A 23155-nucleotide genomic window follows, 5' to 3' on the forward strand; every position below is an offset into this window, starting at 1 on the left:
TACCATGATCATCTGTTTCTCCTTAAGTTGAAAGTCAAAATAAACCCTTCCTCATTTAGGTTGCTTCTTGTCCGCCAGCACGCCTCTGTTCCCAGCCTGACCTTTGCGTTGACAGGTTGGTTCTAGAGTTCCCAATGCATGAGGGAGAAGACAGTTTCAAAGTCTCCCAGACTTAAAATGCCAAACTTTAACTCACAGAACTGTGCAATGAAATGGGGGTGGGGAGCAGACTTAACGTCATTTAAGCCGTATCTCAATTTTTTGTTTTGTTTTGTTTTTTGAGATAGGGTTTTTCTGGGTAGTTTTGGTGTCTGTCCTGGATCTCGCTCTGTAAACCAGGCTGGCCTTGAACTCACAGAGATCCGCCCAGCTTTGCCTCCCGAGTGCTGGGATTAAAAGCATGAGCCACTGCCACCTCATATCTCAATTTTTACGACACAAACATCAAAAAAGAAAACAGCAGTGAAAAAAATAATACAAGTGTCCACCATCCTTTCATACAAAGGGGTGGTGACCGTTTCTCAGTCTTTTGTGGCTTAGAGTTGAGGACACTTGGGCCAAGGGCCTTGTTGCTGGAGCCCTTGGGAGGAGGAAATGTTGGTGTGATGGTGAGTATTTTCAATATTTAATGAATTTAATAATTAATTTTACAGGACTTAGAATCACCCAGGAGATAACTTCCGGGCGTGTCTGTGAGGGAGTTTCTATCAGGCTAGCTGAGGCGAGCCCCTCGCAGGCTTGAGATCCTAACGGAATGAAAGGCAGGGAGGGAGCTGAGTACTGTGTTTGGCTTTCCTTGCCTCCTCACCGTGGCTGCAGTGTGACCAGCTGCTCATGCTCCCGTGGCCGGCTCTTCCCTGCCAAGACTGTGCTCTCCCAAACTGAAAGCCAGAATACATCCTTCCTTCCTTGAACTGCTTTCTTCTCAGCAACGGGAAAAGTAAGTGATGTCCTGGGCGTTGGGGATCAGAGCCGAGGGAGAATTCTAGTCAAGAACCCTGAGCGAGAAAGCCCCTCTCAGTCTCCAGTGTGTGTTGATCTGATTCGGGGATTACACAGCACTCCAGACTTAGAGCTTCCCAATCTCTGCATTCCTAATTCCAATGCCGTGGGCGGCCTACTGTTACCATGGTTACTCGGCGGGTTGTTCATCTCCTGTATCACGTAAAGAATTCAAGGTGGCCGGGCGTTGGTGGCGCACGCCTTTAATCCCAGCACTCGGGAGGCAGAGGCAGGCGGATCTCTGTGAGTTCGAGGCCAGCCTGGGCTACCAAGTGAGCTCCAGGAAAGGCGCAAAGCTACACAGAGAAACCCTGTCTCGAAAAACCAAAAAAAAAAAAAAAAGAATTCAAGGTGATGGTAGTAAAATTAAAATGAAAGCAACAGCTGAGGGGCTGGCTCCCACCGCTTCAGCCTGTGGGGCTTCTGTGACGCTTGTGTGGGCTAATTGCACTAGATGTGTATGGTGCGTCAGTGAGACAATGTAGAAGACTAAAGAACTAATTAGATGGGTGCTAATTACGAGCACCTGGCACAGACCCCTCTCTCGCAGAGCAGGAGGCAGGCAGGTTCATCCGAAAGGGGCAAACTGTAAGGACAGAGCTAGCGGGAGCTGAGGGGGTCCAGCAGCTCTGTGTTCAGGCAGGGAGTGCCAGGGGCGGCAGTGGGGGAAACAGGACTCCATTCCCTCAGGCCAGCATCAAAGCCAAGGTTTCGCTGTCCACTGAAGACAGCGGCGTAGCCAGCAAGTTCCTGTTCCTAGACTGGCCCTCCCGGGGCCAGAGCACGGGGACTCTGCATTGACAGGTTGGTTCTAGAGTTCCCGATGCACGATCTAAGGGAGAAGACAGGGTCCCGCATTCCAGGTCTCCCAGTCCTAAAATGCCAAAGCTTAGCCCCCGTAACTAAGATTGTAATTTAGTTTTGAAAGCACAATCCCCCACCCCCCAAATGACTGAAACCTCCTCCAGGAAGAATGCACATCTGCACAGGACCTCAGACAAGCTGCTCCCGTGCCCTGGGGCTGGAGCACATTCCACACTTGCTGTTCTGATCACAACCCTATTGTGAGCCCTCTCCCAGCTAAGCCTCTTCCCCCTCTCGGGGGGCTTCCTCTCTCCACCACCCCCACCAGCCAATCTCTCCTTTGTGGGCTGGTAGGCAGCACTGTGACTAAGAGGCCACCAAATACGCCTATGGCTGGGGATGACGCAGGGATGAAAACATGGGCTACCAAGGATATAACACATGTTCTCAGCCATACGTTGTGTGTCTGATGGAGCACATGAGTCCTCAGCATTCTAATGGCGTCATATTTATTAATCTATACGATCCTGTCCACGAAGCAGGCATTCAGACTGTCCCCATCACCAACACACATTTAGATGCAGGAACAAAGGCAGAGAGAGGAGGTATGGCTCAAGGTCATAAAGACTTAAGTGGAGGAGTGGAGATCTGAACCCATGTGCCTCTTCTCTAGGGCCTCAACTCCCAAGTTAGCGTGAGAGCTTGTGTGTGTATGCAGCATTCACAGTACATTTGTGTGTTGTCTATACAAGATGCATCGTTGCATCATAACATTAACAGGCAGTGGTGGTGGCTGCATCTCCAGCAGGGGGTCACACTGCTGGGGTCCAACTTACCCTGCTGGAAAAGCGACACAGCCCCTTAGATCGCTCACAGCACTCCCCGGTTTGAATGTGAAATGTCACCCACAGAATCCTGTGTTTGAATACCTGGTCCCCAGCTGGTGGTGCTAATGGAGCCTCAGTGAAGGAAGTACGCAGTGAGGGTAGGCCTGCTGCACTTCCTTTCTACTTCCTGCTTCCGGATGCAACCCATCCAACCAAGGCCAGGGTTCTGTGCCCTGTCTCCCCTGCTGTGATGGCTGTATCCCCTCAAACTGTGAGCCACAGAAGCCTTTCCTCTCTTTAGTCCCTTCTTGTCAGGAACTTGATCCCAGCAATGGGAAGAGTAACATGGAAGCCTGCTGAAATGGGACTGGAGAGGCCATCAGAGTGTTCTGACTCCCGCGCTGTAGGCCCCATTTGAAATCCCTGGAAGTCAGGGCACTTTTTAAGAAGGTCAGTAAATGTTGATTAGTTTTAACAGTTAACTTGCCATAATCTAGAATAACCTGAAAAGAAAGCCTCAATGGAGGGATTGCCCAGATCAGGTTGGCTTGTGGGGCTATCTCTGGGGAATTGTCTTGATCAGTACCTAACAGAGCCCACTCTGGGTGAAACCATTCTCTAGGCTGGGTCCTGACTGGTATGAGTGAGGAGAAAGGAGCAGAAGCAGGGAGCAGGTGGGCACCATTTCTCCTTGCTCTTGAGTGGATATGATATGATATGATCGACTGCTTTAAGCTCCTGCTTCTGTGGCTTTTCTCTGCAATGATGGGCTGGAACTCGGGCTAAAAATACAAGTTAAACCTCTCCTCTCCTCTCCTCTCTTCCCCTCCCCTCCCCTCCCCTCCCCTCTTCCCCTCCCTTCCCCTCCTCTCCTCTCCTCTGCTGCTTTCTGTCAGGGTGTTTAATCACAGCAACAGAAATCAAACTAAGCCAGTGAGCAATGCACTGCCATGGGCAGAGGCACCACAAGACTCCCAAACAAACTTGGGGTTTTCGTCGGTAAAGATCTCCAGGCCTGGAATTAGCCCCAGTGTTCTGGTGATGAAAGCAGCTTACATGGTGCTGATGCAGGTGACTGAGAGGAGGAAAGGCCATCGCCTCTTCAGGGATGAGAGCCCCAGTTCCATAGACGGGCTCTGGGGGTTGCAGCCTGGCTGAGCTTCAGGGTTCTGCTTCATAAGTGCGTGTTGGATGAAGCTGTGGCTGGGACCCCTTCATGAGACTTCGGGATGAAGTTCACGACTGAGCCCAGAAACAATGCAGTGAATGGTGGTCTCAAGTGAGGACACTTGACACCAAGCACAGCAAGTGCTTTCTGGAAACAAGCATCCTCTCAGCTGTGCTGCTCCACATGCTAGCTACTGGGGACAGGCGGCTGCCCCAACCTACACTCAAATGAAGTAAAATAAAATACACGGTTGCTGTTCACCTTACAGGTCTGTGTCCCATAAACACACTGTGAGTTGGAAAGCACGTTAAGTGGAAAATACATTTAATATACCTGCCCTGCCGAGTGTCCCAGCTTAACCACACAGCACACCACAGAATCCCCTTGAGGTCACTGGACTGACTGGGAGCTCAGTCTCACCCCATACTCCATGCTACTACCCACTACTGCCCATCACCAAGGATCATACCACACAGCTCCAGCCCAGAAAAAGGTCCACGTTCAAATTAGGAAAGCCATTTCTGCTAAATGTGCCCTGGTTTGCGCATTGCAAAGTTGAGCCTCTGTGAGTCAGAGCCAGTCCACACATCCAGACGGGGTCATCTTCTACTACCGTGCTGGCTGGCAGAATCTAGAGCATTTCCAGCACAGCAGAGTCCTGTTGGGTAGTAACTATCTAGACCAACCCAAAGCCCTGCAGTGGGGACCTTATTATGCTGTCGGTGGGTGGAAAGGCACAGTGTATCTCATAGGGCTGTAGGTGTGGGGTGGGCTGAACAGTGAGCTCCAAAGACCCTTAGTCCTAATCCCTGGAGTCTATGACACCATACATGGAAGAATGGTTCTGGAAGATGTGACTGAACCTCCGATAGGAGTTATCTGTGTCATGTGGTATTCCCACCATGTTGCCCTCAATACCTTGCAAAACATGTGCCCGGTGGTCAGAGACACACAGAGGAGAGAGCGATGTGACCACTGAGCTAGGCTGAGTGACCTAGACACACAAGCCAAGGAGTGGCAGCAGCCATCAGAGGCTCGAAGGGGCAGTGACTGGATTATCCTTGGAGTTTCCCGGGAGCGCGGCTCTACCCCTTCATCTCAGAACATCCAGACTTCCGGTTAAGACACCAAGATTGCGGCGATTTAATTCGGCAAGAGCAAAGTAACACAAAGGTCGCTTTGTGTAAAGCATTCTTGAAATAGAAAAAGTATTCAGGAAATGACAGTCTTCCCCTCCTCCCTGTATGCACACCTGAGGTACCCAGTCACTAAGATGGCTACAGTTACCAAGCAGACCCTGGGAGTTACAGTGTGGAACCCCACTTTTGAGTTCTGGCCCTGGGGCTAGGAGGAGGAATGAAGGTGAAGCCTGGGAAGTGGGTTCTTGCTTAGTCAACAACTGGAACAACTTCTGACTAGTTATGCTTCCCAGACGAGATCTTCAACAAAAGCGCTGCTTCAAATAGCCCATGCCATATCAAGGATGACGTGCGCACTGCCACACTCTGCAGGAGAGCCCAGGTCACTGCCACACTCTGCAGGAGAGCCCAGGTCACTACCTCACTCTGCAGGAGAGAGAGCCCAGGTCACTACCTCACTCTGCAGGAGAGAGAGCCCAGGTCACTGCCACACTCTGCAGGAGAGAGAGCCCAGGTCACTGCCACACTCTGCAGGAGAGAGAGCCCAGGTCACTGCCACACTCTGCAGGAGAGCCCAGGTCACTGCCACACTCTGCAGGAGAGAGAGCCCAGGTCACTGCCACACTCTGCAGGAGAGCCCAGGTCCTTAGCGTGTGAAGAAGGGGAAGAAGACATACCAAAGGATGCATGTGGAAGGTACCTGGAAAGGGTGTGATGCCTCCCTTGGCATAAAAATGACAAATAAAAACCTCAACAGTCAGTATTCTAAAAATAAGCCAAAAGCTTAAGGATGTTTAACATTCGTGTATATTTAACTACATATCAGAGATCACTTGAAGAAAAACCCAACACCAAGACACAGAGAAGTAGATAAATGATAGAACAGCCCAGATGAAGAACTATCAACAAGCAAAAACAACTCAAATAAGTTGGGGAGACACACCTGTTAATCCTAGCACTCAGGAGGATCTTGAATTCAAGGCTAACCTGGGCTGCATAGTTAGACACTGTCTCAAGGCTAAAACAAAAATGGAATTATTCCCCAACCCCCAAAATAATTAAATTAGCTGGGTGCTGGTGGTGCACGCCTTTAATCTCAGTGCTCGGGAGGTAGAGGCAAGTAAGTCTCTGAGTTCAAGGCCAGCCTGATCTACAGAGCAAGATCCAGGACAACCAGGGCTATACAGAGAAACCCTGTCTCGAAAAACCAATAAATAAATAAATAAATAAATTTTAAAAATTTAAATTAACACAAATTCCAAGATCACTTGATAGCCTTTTTTATTGGCTCTGAAAAATATTAAAAAGATTACAATCAGTTTATTATCTAGTGCACCCATGCAATCGAATGCCAAGCATTCATTAAAAAAAAAAAATCTTTTGAAAAGCATTACAGGGCCATGGGAAAGTTCAATGTTGAAGTTTTAATGCAAAATATGTATAAATAAAACTAATTAAAACATATATTAGAGAGAAAAGAGACAGGAAGGAACTTGACCAAAAATGTTCACAGTTGCTGTCTGTATGCTGAAATGAAAACTATACATAGGCCAGTTTTTTTTTTTAAACTCTACCTCAAATGAATATGTGTTACTTTTGAAGTTTAACTTTTCAGCGCGAGGGGGAAGGCATGAGAGACAAAGATAAGATTGAAAACGACCTAAAATTGTTATATACATGTATGAAACTGTTAATTTTTTAAACCTTCACCTAGGACAGCTTGAGAAACAAATAATCAGAAGGCATGGTGGTGCACACCTGTGACCCAGCCCTCGGAGGTAGCTTCACCGTCAGCGGCATGGTGAGCTGGAGCCTGAGGCCAGCCTGTACACACCGACCAGATGAGCCAAGAGTGTCTGTTTATTGCTCATGGCTTCTCATGATCAGCTGACCTGCCCTGCGCATCTTTTTGGAATTTATTCTGAGAACTGACTGTGATTCATACTTCAAAAGACAATATTTGCTTTTATTTGCCTTTGATTTAAAAAGGCAGGGAGCAAAGCTCTTTATCAAAGTCCATCAGATGACTTTAATCCAATTATGAAAATAAATCTACCCTCGACCTTCCATTACTTCAAAAAGAGGAATTTTTATGCCTTTGTGAATTCTGCCCAGTGTACCCACGAGGGAGCCTCGAACCAGCCCTGAGATGGTGGGGTCAGGAGGAAGTGTCCTCAGAGGACCCACCAGCTGGATCTTCAAAGAAACTCATAAATGCTGGAACAACTGGGCATTTCCAGAGTAACAGCCAGGGCCTCCCAGGACTCAGGTAGGGAAAATAATTCATACCTGTTGCCATTTTACTTAATTCTGTACTGAGAATGACACAGTATAGTGATGACATCACATTAATCTACTTCCCTGAAACACAAGTCTCTTAAATATTTTAAATCAACACAAGCTGATTGCCTTTTTCCCCTCTCATAACTTTTTTTTTATCCTAAAAATAATACTGAAACAAAAGAATTCTCACAGTACAGAAGATCGACTCTAGATTAACCCCTCTCCCTGGAGCCTAGCTGGAGGCAACCTTCAGTTTCTGCTGCACCCTCCCAAAAGCTTTCCACGAGTGCCCACAAAGCTTAGCGTGTTTCATGTGTTGTGAGCACAGGAACGCTGTTATCTGTGGGTTTGGCTTTGGTGACCCACTGTCAACAGGGATCACTGTTGAACACTGAGCCCTGAATTCCAGAATAAACAGTCCATTCCTTTTAAACAGTGTGCCATTTGGAGTAGTATGATAAAACACTGTGCTGTGCTATTCCACACATGTACTACACACTACTACTACACGCACATACAGGTATTCTCTAGAAGCATCATGGCGCCCAGTCATGGAGGGAGGCTTGGGCATCCAGGTGTGTGTGTGTGTGTGTGGTGTGTGTGTGTGTGTGTGTGTGTGTGTGTGTGTGTGTGTACCCCTGTGATGTACACACAACAGTGAACTCACTTAACACCTCATTTCCCACCACACGACCCAGTATTAAGGTGATAAGTGACAGGTGTCTGTCCACATCCTTCAGTCTGGTCACTCTTCACCCAGCGTGGGGCTGGGTGTTTGCTGCATGGTCTCTGTGTAGGCAGGCTCCATAAGAAGAGAAAGCAGGCAAGATTCTTGAGAAGGGGACATCTGAACTGATGGCACATCGTTAAAGAAAAGACAGTTGACCTGAAGCAACCGTTTTAAACCAGAAGAGCAACTTATCCTTATGCTATGAGCAGCAGGCGTGGGTTGGGAATAAGGCTGAAACCCTGGGTTTTGATAGTCTGAGAAACAGCAAATTTGTGTGAATTTTAATAACTAACACAATGGCATATTGCTGGTACCCCACCCATCTTATAGCATTCTAACAGCTTGGCTTGAGGTATAATTGATAGGTGATAAACTGCTCAGATTTCAAGAGTGGGATTTGATAAGTTTTGACAAGTGTGTGCATTTGTGCAACCATCTCCTGGAGAAGAAGACAGGGAGATTGACGGCAAGGAATCTGTATATCCCTCCCCCAGGATGAGCCCACCTGTCTCCTAGAATAAGTTCCGAATTCTCCATTAAGATCATTAATTTAAGTGCCCCTCCCAGGCAAAGGAAAGTTCACAGATTCAATGCTCAATTTGAGAAAAATCATTAAATGTGTAGAAATGCCATTTATAAGAAAGAGTATAATCGTCATGCCTAACACCCACCACCAAGTTTGGATGAAGTCAGACTCCCATGCAGGGAACAAGTATTCGATTTCCACATGAGGTCAATACGGGAGGTTGACAACAGCGATACCTTTCCATTCCCGGGTCCACTCACATGGCTGTGGACAGGGCTTGGCTGTCCAGCTGCTGGAAACAGGCCCATGCCTCTTGCCAGTTGTCATCTGGGAGCCCCATATGTCCCTTGTGAGCCTCTACACTGACAAGAAGGTGAATGATGAACCAGAAGGAGGTCCATCTCTTCTGCTGTGAGAAACTTCCTAAGTTTGGCCCCAGGAAGGCAAGGATCCCCAGATGTCTGCTCACAGCCTGCCTGCCACACACATATACTCTTTGGTGTGATTTTATTTAAAGAGGAGATATGATTTTTCTATTCCCAAGAATTCAGTTTTCTCGTCCCAGTGAGCTGACCAGCATTCTGGAGTGTCTCAGAACCTAATGTTGGGGTGATACAACACCCCAGCATGGGAAGAGATGTCCGAGTCTCCCGCCTCGGCACCCATGACAGAGCACTGCTCTGGGATGTCTTTCTGTGTGCTGTGAATATGTGTTGCTCTGATTGGTTGATAAATAAAGCTGCATTGGCCTATGGCAAGGCAGCTTAGAGGCAGGCGGGAAATCCAAGCAGATATATGGAGAGAAGAAAGAAGAGGAAGAGAGAGACGCCAGCTGTCACTGAAGGAGCAGCAAGATACCAGCAGACAGGTAATTCCAAGGCCATGTGGCAACTTATAGATTAATAGAAATAGGTTAAGTCATAAGAGCTAGCTAGCAAGAAGCCTGCCATAGGCCATACAGTTGGGAATTAATATAAGCCAGTGAATGATTATTTTATAAGCAGCCTCAGACCAGGCAGGACCAGAGAAACTTTTGGCTACAGAGCACCCTTATTTCTCTCCTCTTGGGAAAAAAAAAAAAAACGTACTTTAAAACGTCTCCAGCAAACAAGTTTCAGACAATATAGCATTTCATTTAAAGGCAATAAAAAGTCTAATATAAGAATAGGCCTGGAGCCTTGGCCTCAGAACTCCTAGCAACCCAACACTTTAGGGAGTCCTAGGGCTCAGAACTCGCAGCTACCTCCAACTGATGGAGGACCAGGGGCTCAGAGCCGGAAGGAGGTTCCTATAAGCAATGGATTGCTGGTTCTCAAGGGAAGGGCAGTCAGACCTGGTTATTTCTAGTTCCCTCGGCTTTAGACACACCTGGCCATCTGTACCCTACCCAGCACAGTCTGTTTTATGCAGTCACAGAGCACTACATGGGCCATATTAAAAAAACAAACACAGACTGAGAAGCAATTTAATCAAAAACCTTTCTGAATCCTCAGCATCGGCATTTGACTTTTTCAAAATGAAGTCAAGAAACCTCACATCTTTATCCTGGGTCCCTTGGTGTTGAAGAACACAAGCCAGGCGGCGGCTCATGTTTGTAAGCCCAGCATGCCAGCGCTGAAGCAAGAGGCTTCCTTTAAGTTCAAGCCTGAACCAAACAAGTTAACAACCAACCAACAACCACAGCACAGAGTGAGCCGTGCCACCCGAGGGGATGCTGTTACCTGCATTCAATGAACCACTGCCGGATCTGGTCTTGAAGGTGCTCCTTGATGTCAGGGCCTTCCATTAACTTCAGCTCCTCCTTGATGTTCACCAAGGCTTCCTTGTAGTTCTGTTCATGTTTCAACTGCACCTCGTTCCGCAGGCGGGTCACGCGTTCAGACTGGATGGTGGCCGCACTGATTTCGTTATAGACATGAGGCGGCTTCTGAAAAGAAAATCCCCCACAAGTTGAGATTCTGAGAGTCACAGGACTGGGGAAAATATTAAAAGGGAATCCAATATGTTGTGTCTTGGAGGTGTCTCACCACAGACGCATTACAAAAATACATCTAGAGTACCAGATCATAGCCAGTGTGCACCCTGAAGAACTCGTTCACTGTGGAGGGAGGGAGAACGGGGCTAGCTCCGCGCCACTGCACACACTGAGATGGGTGATAGCTCAAAACACACATATTCAGATCCAAAGCAGTGAGGACCCATTGATTATGAACAACAATTCCAAAACTCTTAGGTAAAATAAGTCTTTTATATTTTAAGTTGATCATCTTAGATATTTTGCTACCGTGACCCAAAACTAGTACATTCAGGAAGCCTAAAAAGTCCCTTCAGAAAGCTTTCCCAATCTTATCAGTGGAGGAAACAGAATGCAGAGAAGGGATGTTTGTCACAAAGGCTACTGAAAGGAGTTGTAGTCTGATTATTCAGAATGATCTAAACATCCACTCTCAACTCTCTAAAGAAAGACATTGTGCAGCCCGTTCAGACATACATCCCAACACGTCTTATAGAATGTTCTTCCTCCAGATCTGTCAATCAACAAATCAGAAAGCGGTTGGTTGTGGTGCATCTTCTGGGCCCTGGCCCCAAGCAATGGGTAGCATCTACACAAGGTTCTAAACAGACATGCCTCAAAGGGTGTTAGGATAAAACACAGTTCTTCCAAAGCTCCAAGGGAGCAAAATCAGGAAGATCAGCCCACACCTCTGCAGCAATCTAACCAAGTCCCGCACTAGAGACGAGGACGCGATGATGTAGAGGGTCGTGGACAAGGAAGCTGAGCCTCGTACTTCCACTCCCCGAGATCAGAAACACAACATCAGGACAGTTCTCCCGTGTGAGGGAAGAGCCCGTCCTTTAGAGACATCCAAAGGTTCAATCAAGGCTCTCAAAAGCAGGCAGACTGGGTACTGAAGCCAGCCTTTCACGGGTACATTTCTGGGAAATTTGCATGTTGGTTTTAAACATGGTTATCTTTAAATCTAAAATTACATGGAATAATTTAAATCAATTATGTCAGTAACCAAGTTACCAATACTTAGCACTCATTACTTCTGAACTATCTTCCTGCTATCGATGTTCTTACAGACATTTGTGTCTGTTGTCTCCCTGGCAACGCCTACTGCATCAGTCTGAGTAACTCCTTAACTCTTGGGGGAGTAGTTCTGGTCAGTCCCAGGGATCGCTGTGCTAGCTAGTGGGTCGGTGGCTTTGCACTGATGTCTCAGCACAACCGGCAAATGGAAGTCCAGACTCAGTTATTCTCGAAATTCTGAACACACACACATCTCTAAGGAGCACTTCTGGAACTTCATGTAGGAGAGATTATCTTACCTTTCCATCTGCTAGAATTTAGAATCCACTTAAAGCCAAACAGTCGAGTGAAACAGGAGAGGAAGCTACATGTGTAACACTCTATAAACGTACCCACCAGAAACTACTAAAAATGAGACAATTTTCTCACTTGGTATAAAGAGAATTTAGTATGAAGAGTACAATTTTTATTCAGGTGAATCCAGAGTGAGAAATATAAAATCTTTGTTTTTCATGTGTGTGTGCATGCAGATACAATTGTGTGTGTGTGTGTGTGTGTGTGTGTGTGTGTGTGTGTGTGTGTGTGTGTGTGAAGGTCAAAGGCTGCCTTTGAGCATCTTCCTGGAGTCTCTCATCTAAACCCAGAACTCATGGATCCGGTCATTCTAGCTGAGAAGTCTGTTCTTGTATTCCCTTCCCGAGAGCTAGGATTACAGGTGGGCCGCCACGCCCACCCAGCACTTATGTGGGGCCTGGGGATCTGACCTCCAGTCCTCAAGCTTGCACAGTGAACACTCCGAACCCCCAAGCCATCTCTCCAGCCCCGTTAGAATCATTTCACAGGCTGATCTAATCATCTCACGACGTGGTTGTACTTTTCCTCATACGCCCTTGCACCGTGTCTCCTGGGTGACGCTCGAATTCATCTTTAGAAGTAGAAATGAGAGCATGGAGAATCCCACTGGACAGATGTGAAGGCAGAGGTCCGAGCCGATGGAGATGCAGCTGCAAGTTGCGGGCTCCTTCCACTCTGTTGTGAAGCTCCTTGCTGTGCCATTCAGATGGCAGAGTTCATGCGCGCTTCTCCATATAGACTTTCTTTGGCAAGAATACATCTGGGGCATCTGTAACCCTCTCCTCTTGCTGTTTCTGCATTGGAAGGTTCTAATAAATCTGCATCCTATGCTAATGAGTATCTTGTCCTTTGGGCACAAACATCTTATCTTCTTTAGCAACACTGGTCTTATGAATTCAAATTTGTTAGCTGGCCACATAAACAGCAACTCATTTAAAAATAAATTAGGGATATTAAAAGGCAGGGGAGAACATGATAACATACGATGCACTGAAATGCATGGGCTGTAGATTAATGCATCTTAATGAAGGCTCCCCATGTGAGCAAACCATTACATTTACCAGCTCTCCACAGTTAACGACCCAGAACGGAGTAACGAAACCTACATTTCCAGCGAGGTCCTCTGTCAGCAAAAACACACACATTAATAATTGATGTTGCTGAAGAAATGCGACGTGAAGCAATGCTTCTTGACTTTGGGGGAGGGTGGGGCGCTGGGACAAGACTCCACGCTCCGTTAATGTCCATGTTTAGCTAACGTTCGACAGGCTTTGGATTTAAAAACCCTTGTTGAAATTAGGAAGGGAAAACGGTCATGTACAAAAACCTGGTCAGTATATCAGTCCCAAATAGACAGGGAATCACGTGGTTTGGTGCTGGCGATTATCCAAAGAACGTCTATCTGTTGGTTGTCACCCGAAGGGGAGGAACGGACCTCAGCTAGTGACTGTGTCACACCAGCTCTCCCAGGGCCTGCTCATGTCCACTAGTGCTTGGGGGAGGTGCTTACAAGGGCTGCCTAGGCATCCAGGCTCTGATTTCATACTAGGAAGGCCTCAGATTACACAACACCCTATTCTTCATCAGGTCCCATTGGGAATGTGCCAACTGGTGGGTGCCCCATCATTTCAGAGTCACCTGTCTGTATGTATGCAGCTGTGGGTCTACAAACACACCCACTCTGCGCAAGGACAGGCAGAAGCCAAGGACTACAGGGAAGAGAACCTTTTTCTTTGGTTCTCTGGCTTGAAGGAGTTCAGTGTGAATCTTTAAGACCCACCATTTTAGCCAGCTCTAATCTGTTAAAGAGTAAGAATGTTTTCTAGCCCATTAGATTCGATTTCTTTAAAAACCTGGTCTTTAAAAGACAACCGCTTACTGAAGAACTGAGACAGGGTGGGTGTTGGTGAGCTTTCAGGCTGAGTCTGTCCCTTTGTGTTGTTCTCACAGTTTAAAGTCCTCACTGTGAGGCAAGTTTGAGTGGTTTACAAATCTGAACTCAATTAGTCCCCACAGCGGCCTTACCCAGAGAGAAGGTTACTACTTCCACTTTATATCTGAGGAAATAGGAGCACAGAGATGTCAAGGGTCTTGCCCAGGGTCACACAGGCAGAACACACAGACTGAGGCCACCCTTACTCTCTCTGTTTGAATCCTCTCTTGGTTGAGTCTCAGGCTTATGCCATTTTGTCTGAAAATAGTTTCTTATGGATGCTATAGATCATACTTGGAAAGCAATGTGTATTTGGACTTGGTGGCTCTTGCTGAACGGTCTCATGTGGTGGCTTTACACAAGGCCTTCTCCCTGCTGAGACAGTGCCCTTTCATGACTTCATGGTGACACAACCCTCCTGATACCCCTCTAACTTAAGTGGGTTACGAAACAAACAAACAAACAAACAAACATAAAAATACTTGCTAGCGCTTTACTGAGTGTGTCGGAGTTGCAAATGATGTCGGTATCTAACCCAGGATCTTACGCTTTCTGAAGAGCAGAACAGACCATGCTTGGCCAGTGTTCCTCATGTGCTGTGAGCTGGACACAGCTCCACATCATTTGCTCTCTGCGGGACAGCATGGTGGCACCAGCAGTCCCAGAAGGCCCTTGTGAGCCAGCCAGGCTGACTGGAGCCCCGAGCCATGCCACAGTCCATGCAGCATGGGGAGACTTTGTAAAGGGTCTCCTGTGAGATGAACGAAAGCAAGCCTCCAGCTCAAGAGAACCCACAGGCACTCCTGGGGCCAGAGGACAAAGAGAAGACAAAGAAAAAGATTATCTTTGTCCTTTAATGTCTGGTGACCTGGAAAGCCGGGGCCATAATTAAGCAGAATATTAACAACAACAAGTAATAGTAATATATTATTTCTTAATATACAATTGATATGTATGCATGAATATATAATATATTATATGATATATAATACATAATATACATATACAAATATGTATAATGAATATGTATATTCATACACACACACACTTGACTTGAAATCAAATGTATCGGTTATATCGGGTCAGGGAACTGGATGGTAAAATCCTACTTAATAGAAAAGACAGAGATAGCCTCGCCTTATCTCCAGCGCCTCTCAAGTGGATGGTGTTTGTGTCCTTTTGAAACAGAGCCTCACACTGTAGCCCAGGCTGGCCTGGAGCTTGTGAGTGTCTTCCTTTCTCAGTGTCCAGGATGAAAGGCAAGGGGACAGTGGCTGGCTGAAATGAGCTTTTGGAACCACTAAGCACTTTGGGGAAGCCCCTCACCACTGGGCGTGGTGGGCTGGAGGGGCGGCTTGCTGCCTCTGTGGGCTTTCCTCTGGCAGGCTCCAGCGGAGGCGGTCACAGCTTTGCTTTGGGGGAATCTCCAGACGGTCCCTCTGCAGCTTGGTCAGGAGGCATCAAGACAGACTCAGCCTCGTGGACTTTTCCAGATCAAAATTTGACAGGCTGGTTTTCAGTACACAGATTCAGTAGGGTGTAGCAATGAGAGTCCAGATACACTGGATCTTTGGGTCGTCAGTACATGTGTTTCACACAAGAGCTAAGTTTGAAGTGTACTGTGGTTTTGTATATGAACTTCCAGGACTTAAAATGTTTTGTTTCAGGGGTCACTCAACCATCATTACGTTTTATCATTTCCCAAGATGACATCAGCCACATTCCTCGGAGGTGTTTCCCACTTCACACTCCGGCAAGGCCTCTCTATGCTCTTCGGATGTCTCGCTTGCTGCTCTGTGATGGAAACCGTATTGTGCTGGCCATAGAGGAAACCGAAGTTCCCAGGGAGGGCGTGGGAGACTTGGGGTCCTGCCCCTGGCAAAGGATAGAGCCGGGCTTTAAACCAAGTCTGCCTCTAAGGTACGTGTTGCCAGCCAGAGGTCCCAGAGGTCCCAGTGATTGCAGGAGCAATGCTTGTGGCTGAATGCTGCCTCTGCTGGGACACGGAGGGGACAGGCAGCTCTTATAATGTTAAAAGATACAGCAGGGTCTCTAGGAGCTTCCGTCTCAGGGTAATCCAGACTGTGCTGGGGTTAACAAGAATAAAATTCTAATTTATTAGCCCCAAAGCGGTGGAGAAAGTAGCTCGTTTGATGGTAGAGTCTGAAAATGAATGGGGGTTTATGGTGCTTTCAGGATTCCGATGATGTTTGGAGAAGGACAGGCCCTACCCTTTAATAAGTGTCCCCAGAGTTCCTCATTACAATGCAAACAGCCATGGCTTCAGGGTAATGTAAAATATGTAGGGCCCTGACTGCGGGACGGATGGCTTTGAGGGGTCCACGGAAGAGAATGGATTGTGGTCATTAAGTTTCCTTTCACGGGATCCATGCCATTGGTTCTGCCAATTAAAATAGCCGTACATAAGTTTTAGACCGCTATTTATTTTCCTCTGTAGACTTGATAATCTAAATATTTAAAATGGCAGTATCAAAAAAATAATTTGTATGCCAACGGTTAAGAGAAACATTTGGTTGGGGTAAAAGACAGAGTGATGCCCTTTGCTCTGATTCCGCTTTCAGAGACCAAGTCGTTTGCTCCTGGAAGCGTGGTGGGCTCATGTGAAGGTACGGGCACAGCTGGGATCAGATAAACCACTGGCTTTCACAGTGACAAAATGGAAAACGGAGATTTGAAGTGAGGAGGCAACACCTTCATCAGTGACAGAGTGGAAAATATATTCAATTGAAAACATGCCTTTGGTTTGGGATAGTGGATTTTTTTTTTTATGGTCATCAGCCAGGAAACTGCAGATAACATTCTTTCAAAAATTGAATCCATGTATTTCTCAGTGGTTAAAATTTCAATAGCACATGTATTGTCAAGAGGCAGGATGCTGGGTAAAAAAGCATGCAGAGAAAGTCGCAGGGAACACGCAGCGGGGGAGCTGTTCTCCTCATTCTGTGCAAATGGCACTGTGGAGAGTTCTTATGCTTGGCTCTCTCGAGTCCAGCACGCGGAAATTACAGAGGAAAGTGGGGTAGTCTGAGCTATCCATGAGCGATCCACCTCAGAATAGTACCAGGGCAGGCAGTCAAGACCGAAGGGTGAATGCAAAGGTCTTTGGCTGTTGCCTGGGATTCTGGCCTTTTTTTTTTTTTTTTTTTTTTTTTTTTTAAAAAAATACAGAAGATAGCCAGTAAATGAATGCAGGCTAATTAATCACATTAAATAGAAGTTTACTCAAATAGAAGTTGTTGCGTCAAAAGTTTGACCACTGTGAAATTTCACATAGTGCTTAAGCACATGCCATGAATCTTAGATTGCTGGTTTGATTTTTAAAGTAAAAACCACCAATATAATTAGGTTATTTTTCACATGTATACGTATGTGGTATGTGTCTTTGTGTGTGTTTTTATGTGGGCATTTGTATGTGTGTAGGCACACCTGTGCATTCGGGTGCATGCCTTGATTACCCTTCACCTTACATGTGGAGGCTGGGTCTCTCACTTGAGCCGGATTTGACTAGTTTCCCTAGCTGACTTCCTCCAGGAATCCCTTCTCTGTGCCTCGTGCACACTGGGATTACAGGCAGTCTCAACAGAGGGACTGGGCAGATGCGAGCGGCCTGTGGGCATGTCTGGGAGGGATTGTCTTGGCGGATGACTGACATGGGAGGGCTCAGCCCAGCCCACTGGGAGCAGGTGACATTTCAGGTGTCACATCAGTGCCATCTACGGCTCATTCAGCTTTCAGTTTGTATTTCTGACCCAAAGTCCACAGCCAAGATTTATTTCTTCTTCTATCTTTTTCTTTCTATTTTGACCCAACGTATCTTGTCCTTTTACCATATCACTTGGTGGGGGAGGCAGAAACTGCTTATGACTGATTTTCCAACAACAATTCAAAAGCATGTAAAGTAAGTCCCAGTTCCTCTCTGGATCAACACCCAATAACAGCAGCCCTCCCTCACCCGCCTACCAAGGCCAGTGGAGTGGGGAGGTGACAGGGAGGCGGCAGCAGGGGGTGAGCTTTGCTTTGCTGAGCTGGTGCTTAGCTGCAGTGGTGGGGGGCAGTGTCCTGGTCACACTCCACTGTCATGTGCGCTGCCCCAACTATGACAGAAACAGCATACAGGCAAGGCCACTTCTGGTTGGTAATTCGCTCTGTCTCCCGACCGAGTGAAAATTAACTGTATTTGATTGGTTTTGTTTTGCAACAGAAATGCCCTATTCAGAGTCTGACCGTAGCTGAACTGCTTAGGTGGAGGAATGGAGCAGGATGGGGATGTGATGGACCTCTGGTCCTTCATGGGCAGGTGCTCCAAGCCCCGGGAGCAAGGTCCAGCCAGGTTAACTCACTGTGCGCTGGCGTTGGTGCTAGGCCACACAGGTCATCATTATGTGGACCATACAGTACCCCCGAACCACCTCCGCTGTACTGACTGGGCTCAGCTCCACCCTGGTTTCTGGAATGAAGTTTCCTGAATGACTTTGCAGAAGCATTGGCTCTGCCCTTGGCGCCTAATTCTCCCAGGCCCTGACTAACCCAGAGGCTGGAGAATCTGTCAAGCCTCTGCTACTGTGATTGGCTTAATTGAGGTTTCTTACGGCTTCCGTGAGTTTTGATATTTATATTTCCCTAGATGATCTTCTCTGTTCGGTGTCTTCTAATTTATGACCACAGAGGTTCAAGACACGTTCTAATAGTTTTTTTAGCCTGTTAGTGTCTGTGGTTATTTATGGTCTATTTATATTCCTGTTTCTCCTTTTCTTACTCAGCCTCACTAGAGCTCCACAGGCAGCTAGTTCCTTTCACATACCCAGTCCTTGCCAACACTGCCGTCGATGTGTTTTTATCTGAGGGCACCAATGGGGCCCCCAGCAATGCGGCTGGCTGCATGTGATACACCCGAAGCTGGTGCTGTAGGACTTGCTGGGATCTTAGGATTCTCCGTTAAAATTCCTTTAATGGAAACCAAAGCTGACAACAAATGAGGCCCCATCAGGAATGAGCACATGAGCACATCCCTGGTGATGCCAGTGTTACAGAGCTGATTTCCTGGGCTCTGAAAGGATGTCACGTGTAAAGGACACACGAGGTCTCCTGAGCTTCGACAGGGAACAGTACCCAGTAATTTAGCAGGACCCGGGTGGTGGTGGGGAGAGGGGGGGGATGGTTTCAGTTGAGGAAGAGAGGGATCTGAAAACGAAGTCGTGGGCTGCCCTGGGGGGCATGGGCTCTGATCAGGACACATGAGCCCTCTTCAGAAGCCCCATGCTCCATGCACAGAATGTACTGAGGATCCATTGCCCCAGACTCTAAGGGGATTCTGGTGTCCTGCCTTCTGGTCCCTACAACCTGCTGTAACTCCTCTGTGGGAACCTGTCACTCACTTTTAACTAACAACACGGCATTGTCAAAGGTCTGCATACCATGAGTGTACCTTCTTTCCCTGCTGTCTCTGGGAAAGCAAGCTGCCACATGGGAGATTCCAGGGTCCATGAGACCAGGTGCTGGCCTGTTTCCACTGAGAGCTGGCGAAGAACTGATGTTCCTGGTCTGATTGCCCACCAGGAGTGGGGCGCGGCTAACAGACACGTGGCCTTGGAGGCAGATCCTTTCCCACCTGAGCCTCAGATGAGACCCCTCAGCCCCAGCTTGCACAACAGTAGCCATGTGACACCCTAGGCAGAGAACTAAGCTGTGCCAGGTTCCTGATCCTGCGCCACAGCACGGATGGTTGCCTAAGCCACTGTTTTGTGTTGTTGACATAGCTACACGGCGATACACCCAGGACTTACTCATCTGTGGAAACGGACCCTCCAGGGCCAGCTGGACCAAAGCTGTTCCATTCTCACCAGGAAGACACTCAGGAAGCCGGGGCTCTGCCGGCACTAGGCAGGAGTGCGGGACTCCCGACGCAACCGCCTGCCTCCTGTCTGGAGTTCTCTGCATCTCGCAGAGGCATGCCAGTCACCAGTTCTGTTTTCCTTGCTTTCCCCAGACGCTCACTAGAGAAGCTGCACGTCCGGCAGAATCTGCTCTTTAAGGAGCGAACTTACCATCCCCAGGAATACCATCTCCTCTTCCCTCTCCTTCACTGTTTTCCGGCTTTGATGGAAACCTCGCCAAACCTGCGAACAAATGCATCATTACTCCCATCCGAAGTTCTCCTGTAGAAACTGCCCAGCTCTAGCCCGCACTTGTGGGTGCCACTAGGATTGATTTTTAAACGTTGGGATAACAGGCAACAGCTTTCTTTTATCCCTCCCTCCCTCCCTCCCTTCCTTCCTTCCTTCCTTCCTTCCTTCCTTCCTTCCTTCCTTCCTCCCTTCCTCCCTCCCTCCCTCCCTCTCTTCCTTCCTTCCTTCTCTCATATAATACATCCCAGTGGCATCCCTCCCCTTCCTCCACTCCTCCCAGTCCCTGCCCCCCAACACCTCCCATCTTCCCCCAGGTCCATCACTCCTCTGTTTCCCATCAGAAAGAGCAGATCTCATGGGGTATCAACCAAACTTGGCATAGCGAGTTACAATAAGATTAGGCACAAACCCTCATATCAAGGCTGGGCGAGCGAGGCAACAGCTTTCTTATATTTTTATTTTATGTTATGTGTACGAGTGTTTCACCTACATGTATGTCTGTGCAATACATGGATGGGAACTAACAGCCACGGAGGCCAAAAGAGCCCATCAGATCCCCTGGAACTGAAGTTATACACGGTTGTGAGCCACCATGTAGGTGCTTGGGAATTGAACCCAGGTCCGCTAGAAGAGCAGCCAATGCTTTTAGCCACTGAGCCATCTCTACAGCCCCTATAGACAATAGTTTTAAAGAAGGGTAATTACAGAAATGACTCATAGATGTCTTTGAATCTTACTTGGGATTCTTCAAGATAAACTTCTAGAAGTCAGAAGAATGAGGCTGTACCTAAAGATAGCACTTCATTGTTTTACAATTAAAACCTTCCAAAGTAACTTGGGAAGTAACAGCTCAGATGCTTCCAAAAACTGTAAAACTAAAGCGTAGCTTAGGGTGCAGAGGCCAGAGATAGAAAGGGATCTGCCTGTCCTTCTCATGTCCTCTCTCACAACTACCCAGACACAGCTGAGGACAATGTGCTGCATACTCAGGCTCCCTAGACTTACTCTCTTTTTAATTTAATTCAGATTTGTGCCACATGGCGGTAGTTTTCATCTTCTCACAAGCAACCTTGCCCTCCACTAGGAAAAAGACAGGGTACACTGCAAGACTATTTAAGAAGGAAAAAAATCAGTCCCTGGGGCCCCTCTAGAAGGAATACCGAGGTTCTGGCCCTTAGGCTGGTGGCTGGAATGTGCTAAGTGGCAAGCTTGTCTTCAAGGCCCCAGGAGTTGCTCCTGGCATCTCCCCAATTGTCTCTGCATGGATGCAGTTTTTTAAAATCTTGATTGTGGGTTTACATCCTTGCTAGAGTCTAGCAACATTCTTTCCAACAATTATCGGTGCCCTTTTGGAAGTCTTTAAACACAGTGTTCTGCATCTTTAACTTCCAAGTTTACAACAAACAAAATAAAAACAAGACGATGCTTCTCCAGGGTAAGCCAATAAATCTTTGTGGGGTTTACTAACTCAACACAGCTTTCCTATAGGTAGGGCTCTGGGTTTTGAATTTCAGAGCTCTGCCACAAGGATGGAACGTGTTGCCTGCCCCTCAAATCCAGAAGCGCCCCCATGTCCGTACTTTCTGGATCTGCAGTGCCGCCAGGCTGGTGTCTGCTAGTCTCTGGCCCAGCAGCTTGATCTCCTTGGCTCTGCACTCCTGGAGGAAGATCTGCTTCATGAACATTGCCCTGAGGCGACCCTGCCTTGCCCGCTCAGCAATCTGGATCATTTTGACAGCCTCCTCCAATGCTAGGCTCTTTACGGCAAATTTCTACAAAAATAAAAACAAAAAATATCAGGCAAATCGCTACTTATACATGTTGAACTAGACCAGCAAGACGGCTTAGCAAGTAAGGCACTTGCCGCCAACTGCATACTGTACTACAGCAACTATAGACTGTGATCCTGACTTAAGGGCTGTGTTCTAGATTGAGTTACTGTTGTGATAAAAGCCATGACCACAAGCAACTTGGAGAGGAAAGGGCTTATTTCACCTCATCGTCAAGGGAAGCCAGGACAGGAGTTGAGGTCAGAAGCATGAAGCAAACACCACAGAGACATGCTGCTTACCGGCTGGCTTCCAGCTCACCGTTAGCTACCGTTCTGGACAGCCTCGGCCCACCTGCTGAGGGATGGCGCCACCCACAGTGGGCTGGGATCTCCTACAGCTAACAATCAGGGAAATGTCCCACATTAAAATGAAGAGAGGGAGAATTAGTTTCTTCCAGGGATAAGTTCCCAAATAGGATGTCCGATCTCAAGTGGTCATCTCAGGACACATGTACACATGAGCAATGTTAAATGGACTTAGTAGGTTGTAGATGCGTGTATGAATGTATTTATATGTAACATATTCATCATGTATAACATATATAATGTATATACACACATTCATTATTTTATAATGAACTAAAAATATGTTATATATAACTATATACAATTACATATGATATATATATATACATATATATATATAATGTCTCTGTATATATATGCAACAATGGTAAATAAAGAAGAGATCATGAATTTGGAAGGAGGGGGAGTCCCAGGAAGAGTTTGTGGGGAGTGGTGTAAACACAGGGCTCATGCACAAAATTCTCAAAAACCAAGCCAAAAGAAAAATCCTTTGTAAAAAGAAAGTCCTCATAGACATGTCCGCAGACCAATCTGATGGAAGCCATTTCTCAGTTGAGGTTCCCTCTTCCCAGGTGTGATAAGTTAATAACCAAAGTTAGCCACCATGGACCAGACCACTACCTTCCAAACAGAAAGCTAACTGACACACCAAAAGTTTAGTTCCATAGCAAATTAGACCTGAGATGACCAGAAATGTCAATCAGACATATTGATTAATGCTGGAGATTCCATCATTTGCTTAATGGGAAAATAGCAATGGAAACGATGTCTCTGAGATGAGGACTTAAATGTACTACAAGTAAGAGGCTGAGGTCAGCTGTAGACGGCAGTGACTAGGATGTTAAACCATTCAGAACTGTTTACTTCCATGTGTGAAAAGACAGGGGATGGGGAGGTGACTCAGTCTCCCTCAAGGCTGAGGAACTGAGTTTGAATTTCCAGCACTCAGCTAAAAAGCTGGGTATGACAGGGTGTGCCTGGAACCCCATGGGGCATAGCCAAGGGGATCCATGACACTCAGTGGCCAACCTGTCTATCGGAATCAGTGATGTCCAGGTCGGGTGAGAGGTCT

The 23155-nt window shown here is 47.1% G+C and overlaps 1 protein-coding gene across 1 annotated transcript in view; it reads right to left on the reverse strand.

The window, feature by feature from the left end:
- Positions 1-23155, reverse strand: part of Iqca1 (IQ motif containing with AAA domain 1) — a 128366-nt gene that overhangs the window by 92702 nt on the left and 12509 nt on the right. Inside the window, exons 4-6 of the mRNA XM_028880381.2 lie at positions 21527-21718; positions 19866-19937; positions 10201-10406 (exon numbers count right to left, since the gene is read on the reverse strand). Coding sequence (XP_028736214.1) covers positions 10201-10406; positions 19866-19937; positions 21527-21718 — 470 coding nt within the window. The remainder of the gene's footprint in view (positions 1-10200; positions 10407-19865; positions 19938-21526; positions 21719-23155) is intronic.

The sequence above is a fragment of the Peromyscus leucopus genome, chromosome 13 (assembly GCF_004664715.2).
Source record: "Peromyscus leucopus breed LL Stock chromosome 13, UCI_PerLeu_2.1, whole genome shotgun sequence".
Taxonomy (NCBI): domain Eukaryota; kingdom Metazoa; phylum Chordata; class Mammalia; order Rodentia; family Cricetidae; genus Peromyscus; species Peromyscus leucopus.